Genomic DNA, 20,791 nt, shown 5'->3' on the forward strand with positions numbered 1-20,791 from the left:
AATGTGTGTGTGTGTGTGCACACGCGCGTGTGAAGAGCAAGACAGAAACTATTATAGATTCATTGAATGAACAATGAAATGAAAGTCTTTACTAAACTGATAGTGTAAGATTTGAACAAATTGATCGAGTAGGAATAAACATAAAAAATTAAATTAAATTAAAATCATCCTAGCCAGAGATTCTATTTGGGACTAGTTGAAAAATAAGGCAATCAAAAGTAAAGAAGAAACATCTTCAATACTCACTATGGCTGCATATATTTCAAATACCTTGAAGTGCAAGGGGATCAGCATATGGACTCAATCCCTTGTTTTCCCATCATTTGAACCTCTTCTGGAGAAAGTATTTTGATATACCAAACATTATTCACAAATGATCTGCAGTTAGAGCCAAATGAAGGTATTTAAACAACAAAGCATGTAGAAGCTAAACAAAAAATTGTGGACTTCGTTAGTTACAAGGAATAAACAGTTGATGCATATCCAATAGCTCATAATCAAAACATAGTCATTTAAGTATACCATTTGAGTCAACCAGTTAAAATACGCATATCAAACGAGGGTGAGGTAGACCAAAAAAGACTTGGTTAGCAACAATAAAACAAGATAAAATTTATTTAAATATAAATGATGATATAATAGGAAATAGAGCTCAATGGCGTAAAAGGATCCATATAGCCGACCCCACTTAGTGGGATAAGGCTTGGTTGTTGTTGTATTTGAGTCAACCAGTTTCAGCATTATTTCACATAAAAGTGTGTGCTACTTCAAAATTCTGTTTCTCTCTCCATCATTCATCTAAGACATATCTGTTACTCTACTTCATTAGTTACAAGGAATAAATAGTTCATGCATATCCAATAGCTCATAATCAAAACTTAGTCATTTAAGTGTACCATTTGAGTCAACCAATTTCAGCATTATTTCACATAAAAGTGTGTGCTACTTCAAAATTCTGTTTCTCTCTCCATGATTCATCCAAGACATATCTGTTACTCTACTTCTTCCTGCAAATAATTTCAAATTCTAGACTTTTGGGTTACCATTCACCCATCTCAACCTGATAAGAGCTTGGTAAAAGTATGAAGTGTCAGGCACCTCAATCTCCCTCGTTCCAATTCCAGACTTGGTAGGATATGTTTGCCAGCTAGATCCAAAACAAATGCTGGATATCCATATAGTCCGAGCAACGTAGCTTTCAAATCCTATCTACTGAGAAAACCCACATTGAAAATATGTGCTACACGTACAATCAGTCCTGAGAATCTATATTCAAAGTTCATGTGAAACTCCAATCAGTCCACTTTCTTTTCAATAAAAAAGAAAGCAGACTAAATTCCAGAAAGATCCATCATGAGGTAAAAAAGACAGAATTCCCCTGGTCCAGGAAAAAATGCACATGCTATGGCAATCCCTCTCCACATGCATATTCTTACAAGGCACATATAGAGTATGCACTTTTTAATCAATCTTCAAAGCAATCACTTAATATTAAGAAGCATAAGCGTAGCATGCAAACACCACAAATAAATCATGAAACTTAGCCAACTTTGAAATGAATCAGAAAGTATAAACCAATAACAAATGCAGTGGCTTCTTATTCTAATCTGAACATTACTAAAGATGCCTGGAACAATTTCTTACTCCCACGGATCATCTCCAAGGAGAAGTACATCATTCTCCCTGTCGATGAATACAAGCTGCCAGCCTGATCTACGAGGATCTTCCAATAGACCCTCAATACCAAACATATGACCCAGCTCCATGCGCAGTTCATCGTAGTTGCTGAACCGTGATATGTCCAATGACCTTCCAACTGATCCTGATTTATAAACCTGCATGGAGAATGCAATTGTTTGGGATCCAACTTAATGAAGTGGAACCTTCATCTGGATTGTAGCTCTTACCTTAACAAATGTTTGGGCTGGTGGACCAATCTCTCCAGCATTCTGCAGTAAGTTTGAAGATTCATCCAAATACCCATAGAGAGAGTTATGAACATTTGAAGCAACAAATGCAGTGCTAGATGGATCACTGACAGTTGGATTCAAAGTTAACTTAGGAGCTGCAATAGAATGGAAGAAGGGCGGATCCTTGCTAAGCCCAAATGGTGCATGCTTATGAGCACTTGGAGAATTTTGAATATCATCAGAATTATTTTTCCCCACAAATGAACTATCGTTCTCCACAAATGAAGGAAGCATAACTTTAGTATCAAAAGGAGTCACCTGAGCCATAGTTTGTTTTAGCACTAATGGCTGCTGACTCTGCTGGTTAATCATAGAAAGACCAAGTTGGGAACAGTTAGAGAGGTCAGTGTTTCCTTCAGGATAAGCAGATTCTACAACACCAGGGACAGAACTTGACGGAACATTGGATGACAAAATTAAGTTTGAATCAGGAAAGATTGACCTTTCATAAAATTGAGAAGGCACGCTAGACTGTTGTTGCTCATGATTATTACGCATTAGAAATGTATCTGCATAGGCATGTGCTTGTTGAGCCTGAGGCTTTTGCTGGTCATTATGTAATTGTTGCAACTGCTGGTGGGGCCCAGAATTTGCGTGGTTCTCCCGTAAATGTTGAGATTGAGAACCAACAATATGCTGTTGCAGAGCCTGCTGAAAATCTAGAAGAGGCATCAAATGGCTAGTTGAGCAGGGCTGTTGAATAAATTGAAATGGTTGTTGATTTTGTATCAATTGTTGCTTCAGAACATCATTCCCTCGCATGTCCTCCAAAGCAGTAGCAGACAAAGCTTGATATTGATTGATGTCGCTCCCTAATAACAATGGGTCAACTCTCTGTTGCATCCATGAGCTCATACCAAGTGATTGGGGATTGAAGGACTGCAAACCTTGATCTCCAGACCCAATCCTCGTCCACATAAGAGCATTTAGCTCATCTTGTTTGGTCTCTAAAATGTAATAAAAATGCATAATAAGTGCTTAATTTGCCAAAATTCTCTAACTTATTTTTGATGCACTGTCAAATTTACTGATAATGCACACTATTTTCAATGATTAGTCGCTAAAACATGGATCTCATCTAGCATTCAGCACACTGTTAAATACTTTCCATTTGAGAAAGATTAGTGCAAGATGATAAATTCCAGACAATGAACACGGTTAAACATTCTTTGAATGGATTACATGTACTAGTGGAGTTCAAATATTTACCATGAGGAAAGGGGACACCAAGATGCCAAGGACGCTTGAGCCTGAGTGGAAACAAAGATGGATACATAGGGAAGGTTGTTAGTGGCTCAATTTCCCACAATGAGACCCTCATCTGTCTCTCACCTGTCGTAGATTCATCCCATCCAACCTGCAGTTACTAGAATGGTATATCAGTTCAATAGCAGCAAATGAACAATATAGAAACCAAAAATTTTCCCTAATCAATATCTAAGTAACGTCCAATAAAATAAATCATAGCCTTTTCAAGTGTATTACTAGCAAATATCAGAGAATATCAGAAATTACATCATAAAATTCTTGATTTTAATTTTTTTTAGACCCTCAAACATCCATTCTCGTGAAATGTGAGTGATTACTAAAAAATAAAATAAAATAAATACTTCTATAATAGAGCAACAATGGAATGACCATGTTCAAAAATAATTAAAAAAAAGACAAGCCGTCAATGTGGGATCTCGGAGAAGGGTCTATTGTACACAATCTTGCTCTTCTTTGCAAGAGATTATTTTCGAGACTCGAACACGTGACCTCCAATTCATATGGCAACAACTTTACTGTTGCGCCAAGGCTCCCCTTCGTTCAAAAAATAATAATTAGATTTTATAATTAGGCAAGTTGAATTGATTAGAAGAGTGAGGGATACACAGAAAGCAAAAGAAAACTCCAATTGATGACTAAAAGCAAGGTCTAAAATTTTGATATCAACACCTATTTCAACCTCTAGTTGAAAAAATATGGTGTTGGTGTTGATCCATACCCACAAATAGGTCAACACAAGACAGACCATCCCGTCCAAATTGTAAGCCAATTTCACTTGTGATCATCTCCCACAAGGCATATTTACAATAGAAACAATAAACATATAGATCTCATAATCAATTGAATTAACATTACATAGTAATAACATAAGTACACTACTAGTCAATATAATTCTCATCAGTGTGAGATGTCATCAGAAATAATTAGATTGCACGGACAATCACAATACAAAGTCACATTGGTTCAACAAGCGTGCAAGATTAAACGAGGGGCAACCTAATGTAGCACCAAGAATAACGCAAAACAATAAAAGAGGAAAATATTATTGATTGAAAGATGTCACAATACAAAGGGATCTTAAGCACTCTTATAAGCCAACAATGAGAGCTCTAGTGCCTCTTGCTGATTTTAGCAAATCAGGTAGGTGTTATATGTTGAGTTCTTCCAATAGATTAGTATCTTTTAGTACTTTCATAGGAACTAGCATTATCTGCATATCAGTGACCTTCTTAACCATGAGTTGGTTGTGCCAAGGGAGGAAGAGCTAGAACCAAAGTCGCAGACTACAACTTGGCAAATTAATAGACAAAGAAAGAAGTTTGAATGTCTTTGATAAGATATTAGATCCTCTATTTTGAAAATTGGACTAACATTTAATTCAGGTAATAAATCAACAATATGATCGTTAGGATATATTTTTCTCACAATGCAAAAAAGTATTAGTGGGGAGGACATAAAGTTTTTTGTTGTTGTAGTTTTTAGAAAATCACTACGACGGTCATAATCTCCTATACTATATTTATTTTATCTACGATGTGGATCAATATAAATTTTACAAAATTTTATACTCAATGAAAATTTTCTACAAAACGGCGATTAAATCTGCTATACTATATAAAACTAAATGTTAAACTATGACTCGAACACACGAACAGAATATGAGTCGCAGAGATGCGAATGTTAAGATGGATATGTGAACATATGAGGATAGACAAGATACGAAATGAGACCATTAGAGCAAAAGTTGAGGTTGCACTTATTGAAGGAAAACTCCGTAAGACACATTTAAGATAGCACGAATATGTACTTAGACAACCAATAAATATTTCACTTAGGCAATGTAACACTATGGCAAATACGTACATTAAATAAGGAAAAGAAAGACCAAAAAAGACTTGATTAGTAATTATAAAATAAGATAAAATTTATTTTAATATAGATGATGATATAGTAGAGGATAAAGTCCGATGGAGTATCAACATGCACCTAGTGGGATAAGGTGTGATTGTTGTTGTATAAACATGCATGCTCCTGAATACACTTGGAAAATACTTAGGTAGAAGGTTATAGGAAAAGGAACAACTAGTAATAAGCAAATAGACTAGGTGATGATCTTTACACCATAGACAATCAATAAACTTTAACCTGTAGAATAAATTTTAGAATTATCATATGCAAACTTAGCAATGGGTAAGATAGAATCTCAAATGCATAAATTTTCCCCCTGCTAGACACCTAAATAAATTTTCTAAACCATGATTAATTAACTCAATTTAACCATTTATCTATGGCTAAAATACGATGAAAATTTGCATTGGAACTCAGATAGTTTCCATAGGATCTTTCAAAAATAATTAATAAATTTGGCAATCCCTACATGGCACAATCAATGTGGGCAATCTATACAATCTAACAACCTCCATAAATAACAACTTAGCTATGTGAGATGACACATCATGTTATATTATTGAAATTTTCAAAGTACTCATTTGTAATTTTTATAGATGTAAGGACTTTTTTTTCCAAAAGCACAACTTATTAACCTAGCTTCTTTTTTTCTTCCTCCCACTCCGTGCATGACATTCTGATATAGTTATTATAAACGCGACCGCCTCATCTCATCACCCTAATCTCCTCTCCTCTCGCCGTCGCCATCATTGCACGCCAAAGAAGTTGTCTCGTCCTTTTCATTATTACAAAATCAAAACTTCATCTCATTGCTTCCCACACATAATATCTTTCTCATGCGTGATCTTAATTCTTGTCATCGCTACTTTGATCGTTGACTTATTGCCCTCCGCTGTTGTTATTCTTCGTCGTCGCCAATTATTGTTGTTGTCATCGTTGGATTGTACTTGTGGTTGCTACAAGCGAATAAAGCAAAAATGGCAACCTTCTCTTAATCATTCCAACAAATCAAATTCAGATTTTCTTCTCATGCTAGTTGGTGTGCTATGTTAGTTCTTGAGGGGCAAGTTAGGATGGATGGAATTGATAAGGCTTAGAGAAAATTTTATTTCATCTTCGAATCCTAAATAACTTTACTAAATCTTATCACTTGATGGTATGAAGCTTTAACGACATTGAATTTTTTCCCTCATTTTTGTATTGCATGTTTAAGGAGTTTCTTTGATTTCATATAATGTAGGGTGAGTTATGGTTAAGCTTAAAGGTGCATGTGGGATTCAATAAGCATTCGTCTAGGTGGAGTTTTCTTGCTTGTTTCGCTACACTTACCTTGTGCATTTTTTAAATTTATGAAGTAGATGTTATGGAAAATATAATTAATTTTAATCTTATCTCTAATCTTCCAGTTTGATTATTCCTTATCATATTGCTTGCCTTTTTAATCTTAAGTTGATTTTTATCTTGTTTGTTTCTTATTTGAGATCTACAATAAATTAGATTACATAATTATGCAAATTAATAAAGTAAGAAACTAATTATAGCAATAGTCGAGCTCCGCGCTTTAGAAGTTACTCTAACATGGTTATTAAGTAACAAAATAATAGATGCAACACTTATAATTAGAGTTTTGGACTCTGCATTTTAAAAGAGATGCATTATCATTTGACATTAAATTATCAAAATAATAAATGTAGCACTTAGGTTATAGAGCTTCAGCTCCACCCTCTAAGAATTGTGTGATTACTTATAGTCTTGAGCTTCGATTTTGCTCTTTAAGAGTTTGCGTGATTTTGTAATATAAAGCAGTGGACTCTGTGTCAAAGAGAACTCTTGAGTCTTTTCACGTGTTCATGGGCCTTGGCTAAGTTGAGATGATTTTTCCTCACAAGGTAGCTTGTAAGTCATCCACCTTATTTTTATGTGAGGCACTTGATGTATTTCATATTAGGTGGATTACAGGTCGTTTACCCCATGGACATACGATGCATCTCTTTCGGTTAGATTGCAGGTCGTTCACCCGATCTATATATGTATATGTGCATACATACGATGCATTTCATTACGAGTGAATTGCAGATCATTTACTCTCATAGACGCATATGCATCCTTCTCGAGTGGATTGCAGATCGCTCACTTTGAGATTTTCATTTTATACATGATGTGTTCGTATTAGGTGGAATGCAGGTCGTTCACCTTTACTTATATGACACATTCTTATTGAGGATATTACATGTTGTTCATCTACTCAATATGTTATGTTGAGTGTTTAATAAAATAAGATTATAATGTGAGTAATGTTGGAGAATGAAAAATTAAAGAGAACTAATGAATACAATTAAGAAGACAATAAAAGATGAATGTCAAGGAAACATAAATTGCAAATTATATTGTTGTCCTTTTTTATTATAGTTTCGTGCACATTTCTTTTATCTCCACTTTGCACTTTATGCTTACTCTCCCTTTTCTTTAACTTCTAGGTTAATTGTTGAGATATATACATAACACTAGTAAAGTTATTTCAGAGGTATGCATATAGTCAGGTTGTTTAATTTTTCTCTATATTTTACTCTGACATTATTACAATTCGAGCACGGCAAGCGAAGCTAACATCACGGCAAGCCTAGTTCATGTGGGATGTGGCACATCATTCATCTAATTGCAAGAATGTCATTTCCATGGCTCACGAGAGATTGGTAGGGATGCGCAAAGGAATGTGTTTTACTTAGTTGCCCTACTTTTTTAACACGTGTGACACTAGGATATGACCCTTGCAACTTCTTGTCTTGAAGATGGCTAATAGAACCTATCTAAAATAGGGGATATTGTTTGTCTTCTCAAAATGTCTTATGAGCCCTCCTCCGTACATAAGAAGTTTCTAAGTGATGTTCAAAGGATACAGTGTCTTTAAATAAATAATAGTCCTTAATTATAAAGTCAAACAAATTATGACAAATGATGACAGTTCCTATCTTAGATGTCTTGAAAAATTATTCCAAAGTTAGAGCATCTAGGATACCTTTAGGTGCTCAAATCCCATAGTCTATCCTATGTAGGGTAACTATGACTCAACTAAATGTGTTAGCAAGTTTGTTACCTTCGTTAGTCAGTGTTTTAGAACAAAGGTGCATTCTTGGAGAAGCTTAACCCAATTAACTTGTTTGGTGCTCAACTTTGTTTGTGGCTGGATGTAGCTAAATGTTGGTTCAATTCATTTGGCAAATAGTATCACCATTACCTTAGGGTTTAGATAATAGAATAAACCTATTTATCATATGTGGGATAGCAATAATGAGCCTCTCATTAAGTTTTTCGCTAAAAGGAAATTGGTATCCTTCTTGGCTTAGGATACTTCCAATTCCTACCTTAAACACATCACAAGCTACCCAAAATAGTTTAGAAAGGTCAAGATGTCCAAAATCAGGGTCATAAGGCCTTAGTCTTCCTTTCTTTGATTTTCTGAAAGGTTGGAGAGGCAGATTTAGTCTAGTGAAACTCTCATTTCTTAAAGCAATTTATGATAAGTACCACAATTAATGAAAAGTCTATAGGTTACAAACTATGGAAGCTTCAAGCCTCCTGAAGGGTGTGAAGTTCGGGCCAATCCTTGATTGTCTAAGTTTGCTCAAATGCCTTTTATGGAGATAATAAACATAACGAAAAGAAACAAAACTGGATTGTAAAGAACATGTCTCCAATTGTCAAATAACTTCTCAATCTAAAGGGAAGGACTTGGCAGATGCCTTCTAGATAGGTCTCATGCTGGTTGCTATAAATTAGGATGTCATTAAAATAGACTACCAAAAGGGCATTTAACAGTGCTTAGGTCATTTAAAAGCCAAAGGGGCATAACTAACTACTCATATACTCCATCTTGTATTTTAAAGGTGGTTTTTCACTCATCCCCTGCCCTAATTCGAATCTGATCATGCCCACTGTGCCAATTAATATTGGACCATTTGGCTTCAGCTATCAAGTTGAGCATGTCACGAATTTACATATGAGAAATTATACTTGATGGTGTTTTTTTATGGCAAAGATGTCAATGCACATTCTCCACCTATCAACCATTTTCAATGTCTAAAAAGTTTAAAACTCACTGAAAGAGAGAAAATACTATTAATTGGAGGATGTCTTGAACTACATGGAATCATAACGCCTTTTATAGATTGAATTCTTTGTAAGAATACAATTTGGTTACCAAAAATTATAATAAATTTACAAATAAACCTAAAACCTCTAACAAACACCACGTAAATTTAGATAGACTTCCAAATAATCTAAACAAGGTTTTAACGAAATCCTAACTATGACGCATCCACAAATGGAACATAACAAGGATGATAAAGGTATGATGGAGGGAAATAAGAAGATGAATGAGAAATAGAAAATACTCAGTGCTCACTTGCCTTTCAACCACTGTTGTAATTTGTCTCACTTGATATAAGTGGAATGAAAGCTTTTTTCACTCATTATGTTTTCCTTGTGCTGACTAGGTTAGGTTTCCCCCATGCTAACCACAATAAAGCAAGATATAAATCCATGATAGAAGTGATTCAAGAGTGATATAAGCCTACAAAAAGTTCAATAAAAGGGTAATATGGATTTCACTATGAGTAGATGGAACTGGCATGGCTAGATGGCAATGTGATATAACACCAAGCTACCCTCAACACTCAAAACTCACAAAAAGAAGAAAAAAAATATTATTAATCAATAGATACAGATTACATGGGATGTTAAACCTTTAGATTAAAGGGACCATGAGGCAATTTTTTGTAAAATAACAACTTATTTGATTCAAAAAATATTCAACTTTAAAAATTTAAAGACACTAAAAAATTTTAAACAAAATTTACATAAGAAAACCCATCTACATTATTCTTTCCTACTAAAAGATCTCGACTCCATCTAAAAGAGTAATGATTCATCAAACTTTCCAGTGCCACATGTAAGTGTCAAGCAAACAACAATCACTGGCGCCTCTAAAGAAGTTCTTGAGCATGTTGAATTTCAACATGAAAGTTGACAACCATTGGTCATAGTTTTTCAATGATCCAAGCATCTATATTAGGGAGTCCTTTTTGGTGGAATTTATGATTACTTGTGCAACAGTAGCTCTCCTAATTTTAGGAGTCAATTGCAACAAAGGAGAAAGAATTTGCGCCAAAATAACAGAAATATGACCTACCATCATGAAACAAAAAAGAAGGCTTGAATTCCCTCGAAATGGTATAGATTCTTGATATTAAAGATTGATTTTTTTTTATTCAGACGAGAAGTATAAGCATTAGGGATTTATTTAGCATTAGGGATTTATTTTTCCAATGGTGTGAAAAGGGCCAACTAGACACAAAATTTCTAGTCACACTTTTTAGGAAAGAGATTAAAGAGCATACAAATAAGCATATTATCCTATATTGCACTCTTTCTATCTATCATCTGCATCTACATGTATTTTATAGTTCACTACTAAGTGTAACTTTCCTCCTAATATGCATGTATCTCTTGCATGCACTTAATAAAGCTCTAAACAAACTCAAAAGAGAGGAAACTGGCAAGTAACAATCAGGTGATTACCAGACTCTTACCTATGGATTGGTTATAGAATTATTGTAAGTAAATTTGATAGTGTGCAAGATAAAATCCCAAAAACAAAAGTTTTCTCCTATGAGACATCTAAGGAGATTTCCTAACCTATAATTAATAACATTACTTCATCAATCAATGTTAGATGAAATCATAGATTAAAATCTCTAGCCATTTTGTCAGATACAGGTGAAACATCTCATTCCACCCGCAAACCAACACCGACACAAGCGATGCATCCAAACGTGTCGCCTGGGCCCAACGACGCGTTCAGAGCATCGTGTGGGACCGGGGACGCGTCCAATCAAGCCTAACAATGAGTTCAGATGCATTGCCCGAGCCCGACGAAGAGTTTGGATGCATTGCGAAGGCAGCGCGTGCCCAACGTCATGGTAGCAAAAAACAAGGTAAGATTTTTAACTTAGATTTAATTAAATAACTTAGGTTAATAATGTCAATCAACTGCTAGCTATGATTGAGATAATAAATAGACTTAATTAAATCCTAATAAAAGTATCCTATTAATTTAATATATATATATATATATGTAAAAAATATGTTTTTTATTTTTAAATATTTAGATTAAATTTTTTTAGTTAATATATTTTATATTTAAAAAATATCGAAACTATATCGACACGACATGATATAATATTGAAACTGTATTATTCTGATTCGGAACCGAAACCTCGGCACGGCTCAAGATTTTAAACCATGGATGAAATACCAATAAATTAGGTCCCACACAACTTACATAGGATCTTTCAAAAGAATTGAGAAATTTAGCATAGTTACTTAGGTGTTTAACATGTATGACACTATGATATAAGCCTAACTACATCTCCTCTCATGGATGGCTAATAAATCGAAAACAAGACTCTAGTAAAATGTCCTTTGAGACCCATACTAAAAAGTTCTTAAGTGCCCTTGAATAGGTAGGTAGTTGTCCTTAACCATACTGTACAACCAACACAATCGCAAAGCTTCTATCTTAGATATCTCAAAAAATCATCCCCCAAAATCAACACATGTGGCATCCTCATCCTTAAAGTGTTTAAAGCTAATTATTTTCATTCTATGTAGGATAGTTATAACTAGGCTCAGTGCATTAGCCTAGTTACAGGATTCAAAATCTTGCAAAGGTCAGTGCTTTATCTCTAGGAGACATTCAACTCACCTAACATATTCATGTTTGGCACCTAACTTTTTATGAACTCCGCCTATGACGAATTAACCTCGTCATGACCAATCCCAAACACGGATAAAGGAGGAAGGTTGCGTTAGGTTGTCAGTCAACGTTAAACTAAGGCAAATACTCAATGAATAGATCCATTAAATTATTCCTACCTAGTGGGATAAGAGTTGGTTGTTGTTGTTGTTGAAGTGTCTTGTAGTTAGTGCAGAATGAATTTATATAGCATATCACCATCTCATCTAAAGGCTTAGCTAATAGGGTAGAAATATTTATCATGCATGAGTATTGTTGAAGTCTTATTGTCTCATTGAATTTCTTGTTAAAGAAGGAAATAATAAGGTGCCCTTCTTGGATTAGAGTACCTCCAATTTTGAAACCAAAGCTAGAGCTATAGCAAGCTATCTTGAATAGTTTTGAAAGGTGCAGGATGCCTGACAAAAGGAGTCTTAGTTATAGTTTCCTTGCTTGCCTGAAAGCTTAAAGAGGAAAATTTAGTCCAATGAATCTCCCCTTTCATAAGCAATTCATGATAGAAACCACAATAGTACTAAAGTTCGAGCTTCTAAGATGATGGTAGGTTAAAGTTAATCCTTAATTGCTCTAACTTTGTCAAGATATGTAGAGATCCCTTATGCAGAAACATGAACCTGAAGAAGAAGAAGAAAATGTAGGGCATTAAAAATGAGCATTTCTAGCTTGGTATATGCTTTTTACTCCGATGGGAATTAGGGATAACTCATATGTGTGCTCTAAGTAGGTGTTTGGAGGCAAAGAAGACTCTGCTTGTGAACTATGAAAATCCATACCAAAGTAACAAATAACTAATCCTACATGATTCCCTATACACTGAGTTACAAAGAATACAAATGCTAGGCAAAGACATGAAGCAATAACAAGTGAAGTTAAGCATTTGTCAGTATTCAGTGCTATGTTTGCTAAGCTATTTCATTTATTTTAAATACAAGGGACACATCATACAGATGCAATGGAAGTCATGGTGGAGAAAAATATAATTCAGTTAGATGTACCCACTGCGATCATGTTGGTCATCCTTACAGAGAATTCATCATTGGAATTATCCCTGAAGGCCTGGACCATTAACAGTCAAAGGTAGAGCATCTAAACAAGGGTGTATACCTAGCTAATTCAGTTCCAGGTAGATAAAGACCTCATAGATGATAGTTTCTCTCTTCAACAATGAATAAACTTGAAGTATGTCTTCCTCAGCCTGCATCTTTCAATAGATCCTTGGCTTCTTGAAATCTAGATCACATGCCTCAATTATCATGATCAGTCTTTTTTCCATATGACTTCTTTACATCAAGCTAAACTTAATGAATTCGGTGCAACCGTAGATGGCAAAGGAATGAGTAGCCTTTCATTTCGCCTTATTTATCCCTTCTACGTATTCCAAATTTTCACTTCATCATTGTTTTTGTTAGTTAATTAAATTAACTTCAATGATCAACAGAATTATGAGCATCCCTATACCTCTCAACTCATACATATGCATACTCCTTGCAAAGGTATTGCATCTCCATTACAGATTCACAATAGTCTAGGTGATCCATCTCGAATAAATTTGAAAGAAATGGTAGCCACTCCAAGTAGTTAAATTGTACTTGAGTAGTTGAGTTTCAGTCATTTCAGTAATGGTCACAGCACGTAACCTACTGACAATAGAAGGTGGTTCACTTTTTTGGTTACCTCATTTTCACATGAGGTCTAGTAGAGTTCTGTCAAAGTAAACAAACTATTTTATTAGTTATATTGATGTTGCAGAAGCAACTGCAAAACACATCAAGGAAACAGCTCGAATGATGGGTTTGAAGTTAGTTGTCCCAAAAGTACAAGGATGATTGTAAATGTGCAAAGTAGATTTTTATTATGAAAGATTATTCTAAAGCATTGACCTAATTGTTTAAAGTATCTCCTATTTTGGGTTGAGAATCAAAATCCAATTTGATGTTCATGTTTGTACTATTAAGTATGATAATGCTCATGAATGTTTCTCATCCAGGTTCCATACATAAGAGCACTCACATCATTCTCCATCAACAATCAAATGTGTACTCCACAAGAAAGCCTGACTCCATATGGCACCATGCTGGTCAGTTCACATGTCCAGTTTACAATGGCAGGCTCAGGAATTTGAATTGAAGATAGCAAATTAACATTAGTTTCTCAAATATTATATAAGAAGGTCAAAATAACAGTGATTTTTTCAAAATGGAAATGTATCCTAGTGTTAGATATGATTTCTTCGAAGTGGGAGCACAGGAACTTGTCAGGACAAAGATCCAAATTTAGGACACATGTTAGAGGGCATATTAAACTATATATACCTGCTTGCATACTAGTGCATAACGGTGCAGCTAGAACAAGCAAAGTCACATGTCATTGCAAGAATAACTTAGAGAAACTTAATGCTTCAAAAGAATGATGTACAGTGATAAAGAACAGAAGCATGTAAGTTTAGAAAACCAAGAGTGATGTAACACCTGATCTCAAATCAAAACTCACAGACCATTTGTACGAATGAATATCTTTAGCAAGAATAACCATCTCACAGAGAAAAGAAGAAAAAGAATCTAATACAAAGATTAATTAAACTAAAATTTTTACTGAAAGATCATCATCAGTTTATTAACATGATACTTCTTTTATGGACTCAACCTTGTATATTAAGGTGGCACTATTTTTATAGACTCAAACTCAAAGAAATAAATATTAAAAATACAACCTTCCCATTAAACTTCTACCAAATTAAAAATATCATACCAAAATAGAACAATTGCCAATCAATTCAAATTTAAAATTGATCACTTTTTTCTTTGATTCCTTGTGTGCATTAAGGAGATTGCTAATAAACTTCTAGAAAGACAACACAAACAATAAATTCATAAATAGACCTCACCATCTCCCAATTGACAATCATCAAACAATTCAAAAAATTTAACATAATAAACAGTAACCAGAGTATAAGATTTACCTTCACTGACCTCCAATGAGAATTTGGCCAACGTACAGGATCCAAATCACTTATGCTAGTAATTGTTCCCATGTACCTTCGCTTAGTACAAATTGAAATAAGAAAAGCTGTTTATGCAAGGGAATCAACTTGGCTAGACTTCAGAATTATCCTAGTGTATTACAATCAAATGCAAAGAAACATAATATTTCACCTGCGAACACTGCATTCTTCTGTCTCAAAAAGCATTCGGAATCGCATACCAACAGAAACACGCATATGGAAAACAGCCTTGATGTACTTGGAAAGTGGTATCATAAACTCAGACGGACTTGCCCTGTATAAAAAAAATAGGGAAATTATTTTAGTGAGCACCCTGATACAGAAAAGTGATATGTACAAACTATTGTAGCTACCTTGGGTTATAGAATACAGTAAAATGACTGTTCGTAGAGGCAGCATGAGCTGCAGCAGCAAGGAGCCCTATGTGCATGCTGTCACTTGATAAAACTGAAGATGGCATCACAGTTTGTGGTCGACTTGCACGCCTTATTCCCAACAAAAGCTGATTCTTCTCATTCCTATGTGGAAGAAAAACAATTTTTATTGAAAGAAGTAGAGAAAATTTTATCTGAAACCTCACAGAAAGGAGAAGAAAAATTAAGCAGACCAGATAAAAAGAACAGAATCGCCGGCAATTAATCTCTTAGCACTAATGAACACACTCCAACCTGTTGTTAGAAGATGCCTTTTTGGTTGACCTGCAATCATCAGGTAAAAAATTAGTTTGATGTAATAGAACAACTTATTCAGAAGCTAAACAGAGAGACTAGATTGTTGCCATAGTTGCAGCTGAATTTGAGGGGTCTAATAGTTATATCTCCAAAATTAAATTAAAGGCCTGTAAAACAATAAGTTGTTAAGAAATTAATGACTCAGTTCTAATTATTCCAGGAACTCAGTGGGGAGCAAAACTCAAAAGGATCTTTAACAAACAACAATCAATTTCTCAATTTTGAAGAAATTGCCTATGAAGATTTGTAAATCATCTAGTATCAAGTATGTCTAATTGATTAAGTTTCTCTCTAAGCTTCAGAGGCAAGATCATCACATGCTTCATCATAATGCATAATTAGGACGGAAGATTATATTAATAAATATGACAACGCAGATAAGAGGATACGTGGAAGTGAGAGAATACTGAGTTTCCATGTCTTAAATTAATAAGAAGCAGATATATCAAAGTAAGATTAATAAAGAATGTCAATATAGATAACAATAATACAGTTGGAGCACATACTTCTCCAAAGCAAAAGTTTCTTTATCATGAGGATGTCAGAGCTGCATCAACTCAGTAGCTTACAATCTCATTCTTCTCCAACATGGTCGATGGAATCAACAAAAAATTGGTATTCATATGATCATATGGATCAGAAAAGATTGTAACTTATTCATTTCCCAATATGAAACTTCGAAAGGAGGTCTCCTTTTATGTCAGAGGTCCTAATACATCATTTCTTTGACAAGAAAAGCATTGTTTGTCTTGCCTTTTTGAATGGTAATAATAAGGGAAGTGGTAATCATGTAACATCAAGGGAACATCAATTATGCTGAAATAGTATTCAGGCTTTGTATGATCATTTTTCACAGGCAAATAAAGCACATTTTATCAGTGCAACATAAAGCCACAAGAATTATATATCCATTTTCTGACGGCAGAAATTGCCTTAACAACAGAACATATGTTGCTGATTTGAGTAGTATTTCTGGTTAATTTACCGCAAATAAACTGAGATTAGAACTTCATTCCACTTACCTCGGTAAATGTGCCTGAACTTCCACTCAACATCATGAAGATCACGTGCAATAAGTTCCTGAGCTGGTGGCTGTTGGGAGAAATCCTATAATACAGTGAAGTTGCAACAATGAATAACTTAATTTCTCTGCTGATTCCAATAAATTGCCATAGGGACAATGCAATTGCTTCTATGTCTAACCAACGCACCAGTGGTGGAAACACTTTCTCAGCTGCACGGCGAGGCACAGAAAATCCTCCATGAGTGCTGGTATCACTTGCAGTTAATGTTTTGCAGAAATAGTTTGTTGGCTGCTTGCTCAGAACACCCATCTCAATTGGAAAATATGCATCTTTCTGTTCTTGCTGCAGATAATACAATGTACAATTTTTCCAACATTAAACTAAATTGACCATAGGAACTGCTTATCTCAACTAATTTACCAGGCTTAAAGGTTGCAGAGTCATCTGAGCATAAACTTCGTCAGTTTCAGCATCTGCCTATAATTTGTAATATCCATTAGTTACATAGATTGTTCATTCTGAAATGAATATTGACGTGTGACTAGATAATAAATTCATGAACTCACATGCATTGTTACATTGTGAAGTTGGCAAAACAACTGAGGAGGCAAACTTGGATAATTAGGAATATGTCCCTCAACTTCCTTGTTTGTGGACACCGCGACCTTAATGAAAAACGACATTGAATAAAAAAATAATAGTATGTCAGCATCTACTATTCGCCGGTGGTAAAAACATTTTTAAAAATAAAAAACACACATTTACACAATTTTACCTGCTCGCTATGACCCTGAGGAAAGTAGACCACCCTAGTACCGGCTGTCGGCAAACATACAAGTGGTCCGGCGCAGGCATGCCAGAGCTCCGAATTCAAGCATCTCTTCTCCTCAGCTAATAAAACACCACGAAGACCAAAGTCACGTATGTTAGCACGACGACTAAACGAATACACAAGATAAAAGCGATTTTTAAAAAATACCTTCCTGTGCTTGCTCGCCAATACCTACGGTCGAAAGCTTCATCTTTTACGGACCACTTTAATCAATACCTCACCTGCCACTTCATGGACCACAGAACTCAATGTCTAGAAGTCAAGCTCCAAAGAATAAATCATGAACCAACCTAGGGTTTCAAAAGTTCTTCAAACTGCCAAAACAACGTCATTGCAGCCCTAACTCCGAGAAGTGGCGACTAGTAAAGACAAGCATCGCAGAGGCAAGGCGAAGGCTGGGTTGACATGCCTAAAATAACTTAGAGCGACGCATTCCCCATAAGAAAGGAGTGACGCGAGCAAGCGACAACCATCACGGCGCTGAACAGGGTGACGCCGTGGACGCGCATTCGTTGGCGGGGTAGGGAGGGGGGCTCATCCGAGCTCGGAGAAGCTCTCGTTCTTCGAGGTCGCCATGGGAATCCACCTCGCCCGAGCCCTCCAAGAATCTCTGAACCCAACGCAGTAAAGCAACAGAGTGGGCAGCGACGGATGGACGACGATAACATCAAATCAAGTAAGCTTGCGAAATTTCATGATTACCCTCGCCCGCAAAATTCAAATTAATAAAAAAAATATGCCTTCCACCTCACCAAATATATATGCGTGACATTATACTCAACGTCGGATTATCCCGAAGCCAAATCGAACGGCTCGTATTTCATTTCATTTAGCTCTTTATTTTGGTAGCTCTTCGCACATCGTTTTCGCGTCCGCTTGATCTTACCCTACTCGTCGTTGGATGTCGACGTGAGGAAGGAGCGGACCCCACTTCAGCTCTAAATTTCACAGCAGCAATCCCCTACCGTCAAAGCGGGTGTCAATTGATCCGGACCGTTCCTGTGCGATTCCGGCGATTGGCCTACCACTTTTTTGGCGTACTGAAGGCGGCTGTACCCACCATATCTCCGTCGGCGCTGCAGAAGGGGCGCGGGAACTCGAACTGTGCTGTGACGGGACGTTCGTCACGCTTTCGGTCTGCCCGTAATCCGTACCCGTAGCATCTCAACGTGCACGCAGCGCGCCAGTTCTTATCCGGGGGCAGTCAGGTCTCCGCACGGGCACACCACGTCCCGAGGAGGCTCCGCTTCACTTTCGGAATCCCCCGAATGCCCCCGACTCTGCGGAAACGGACGTGCGAGCACGGCGCTCGTATGCGGACGCGACTGGGGCTCACCGCTGCCGAGCTGGCCCACCGTGTCCGCGTGTCGGATTCGCGAAGGGGCGGGTTGCTGTACGCGCGGTGACGTTACCGAAGCACGGAGTGGGGGATGGCCGCAGCAGGAAGCCAGGAAGTGTCGCGGCGGTGGTGGGTCCGGATCACGTGGGCGGAAAAGGGTGGGTGGGTCCGGTCATGGGGCGCAGTCAAGTCCTGTGCTGCCCGTGCACACCGCGTTCGGGTCACCGATCGGTAGAGTTAACCTCCCCACCATGTCGTCGTGCTTGTGGATGAGGTTGGCGGAGGAGCGGGCGTCCAAGTTGGCTGGTTGGGGGTGGATGGGTGGGGACGTGGGTGAGTAGTGTAGGGTAAGAGTAGGGAGTGGGATCGAGTTGGATTCCTCGGAGCGGGTGCTGCTGATGCCGGGCGAGATGTCCAAATAGGAGTGAGATTGGAGAGGCAGGCAGGTCAACAGTTGGACCAGTCGATTCATATCATGCACAGATAGATGCTCCAGACGATGGACCCACATGTCACGTGCGAAGAAGAATTCTTGTTGACCGAAAATCAAAAGAATGTTTCTGGACAATCCACCAAAGTAAATAACTCATCGATTATTTTACAGCTGAATTTTTAATTAAAATGAAAACATGGATATCAATATTTAGATGATGTCAAAAAGTTTATAATAGGCATGAATTAAGTTGCACCGAGTAATTAGTAAAAATAGGCATGAATTAATTTATAAATCATCTTATAACTTAATTTTTATTAAAATGCATTTTTAAACACAATACAGTTGGATAAATGCAACGTGCATCTGTTATAGAAATTCAACAGGCTTGGGTATAATTACTTTTTACCAACTATCAAGTCTTTTTCAAATTGTAAATAAAATTTATTTGGGTAAAAAGCATAAAAGTGTCTCTTTTTCACATGTGTTATATAAATTTCTGGTAAAAAAACATTTGTGTACTTTATACAAAATCAAACAAGCTCCTGCAACGTAGTTTAACTTGTTTCTATATAATAAATGAAAACTTAATACCCAAGGAGGTATTTCTTCTCCTTATATTGATGATGTTAGATCGAACAATCAAAGATGATCCGATCTAAGAACAATCAAAGATGATCCGATCTAAGATTAAAGAATGAGTCAATTTCTATTGGATCATCTTCTATTGACTTAAAGGAATGAGATCAAGAAACTTGTGTCATGTCAACGGCTAATGGATTTATTTCCTTAACTTGGTCGACCTTAGCGAATTGGATTCGTGCTTAGTGGGTGAAGGTTGGTCGGACAAAATCCTGATGGATTAGCTCCTCTCTGCTTGGCTGAAAAATACCAACAAGAGGTCAAAGGAGGCTAAAACAATCTTAGCTTGACCCCTCCGATGCGCAATAGTTTTGAGCCAATTGTGTATACTTTCCTTACTTAAATGGCTACTTTATATAGAGAGAAGGAAGAAAAAGTGTTTTGATCCTTCAACAATTGTGTTCCTTCTTTATTCGGTGTCTTTACTCTAGGTGATTGTATAATTTCGACGACTGTAACTATTGTAGCCTTCTTGCATTTGTAACTGATGTCTTGTGTCTGTAACCGACGCCTTCTTTCCTATGCTTGTAACTTTTGTTCATTACTGTTGATAAGATAATTGTTGGAATTCTTGAACTAAGGTCTCTATAAGCTGATTTATATCTTCTATTGTGAAGTTCAACGTCACTCCCTTGAGCTAGAGAATTTGATTCCTTTCTTCTAAAGAAGATCCTCCTTGGCTTCCTCTTTCTAAGTCTCCCATCTCTGTGTCTTAACTTGGATCAAATAATGCCAAAATGATCCAGACTGAGATTGAGGGATGGGTCAACTCCCATCAGGTCATCTTTTTGTTGACTTGTGTAGTGTTAGTTGCTATTGAATTTGTT

General features: G+C 36.4%; 1 protein-coding gene across 1 annotated transcript; it reads right to left on the reverse strand.

The window, feature by feature from the left end:
• Positions 1-283: 283 nt before the first annotated feature.
• On the reverse strand, positions 284-17,981 carry LOC141812507 (auxin response factor 12-like). The gene is made up of 15 exons (XM_074700497.1): positions 17,841-17,981; positions 17,698-17,771; positions 17,494-17,609; positions 17,285-17,383; positions 17,139-17,195; positions 16,905-17,060; positions 16,716-16,800; positions 15,570-15,660; positions 15,316-15,480; positions 15,114-15,236; positions 14,921-14,996; positions 3,180-3,327; positions 1,908-2,917; positions 1,645-1,835; positions 284-378 (listed from the first exon to the last, which is right to left on the reverse strand). Exons 2-15 carry the CDS (start codon positions 17,738-17,740, stop codon positions 288-290), a joined length of 2,451 nt encoding a protein of 816 aa, XP_074556598.1. The 5' UTR covers positions 17,741-17,771; positions 17,841-17,981; the 3' UTR covers positions 284-287.
• Positions 17,982-20,791: the final 2,810 nt, after the last annotated feature.

The sequence above is a fragment of the Curcuma longa genome, chromosome 19 (genome assembly GCF_044706935.1).
Source record: "Curcuma longa cultivar G26 ecotype Majalengka, Jawa Barat chromosome 19, ITB_CL_G26_1.1, whole genome shotgun sequence".
Taxonomy (NCBI): Eukaryota; Viridiplantae; Streptophyta; class Magnoliopsida; order Zingiberales; family Zingiberaceae; genus Curcuma; species Curcuma longa.

What these genes read in the sequence shown, in the direction of transcription:
- LOC141812507 (XM_074700497.1), bottom strand. Translation starts at nt 17,740, where the DNA reads ATGAAGCTTTCGACCGTAGGTATTGGCGAGCAAGCACAGGAAG. An exon ending in TGGTGTCCCCTTTCCTCATG is followed by an intron (nt 2,918 to 3,179) that starts GTAAATATTTGA and finishes ATTACATTTTAG; the next exon opens with AGACCAAACAAGATGAGCTA. An exon ending in CTTGGAGATGATCCGTGGGA is followed by an intron (nt 379 to 1,644) that starts GTAAGAAATTGT and finishes CTCTAACTGCAG; the next exon opens with ATCATTTGTGAATAATGTTT.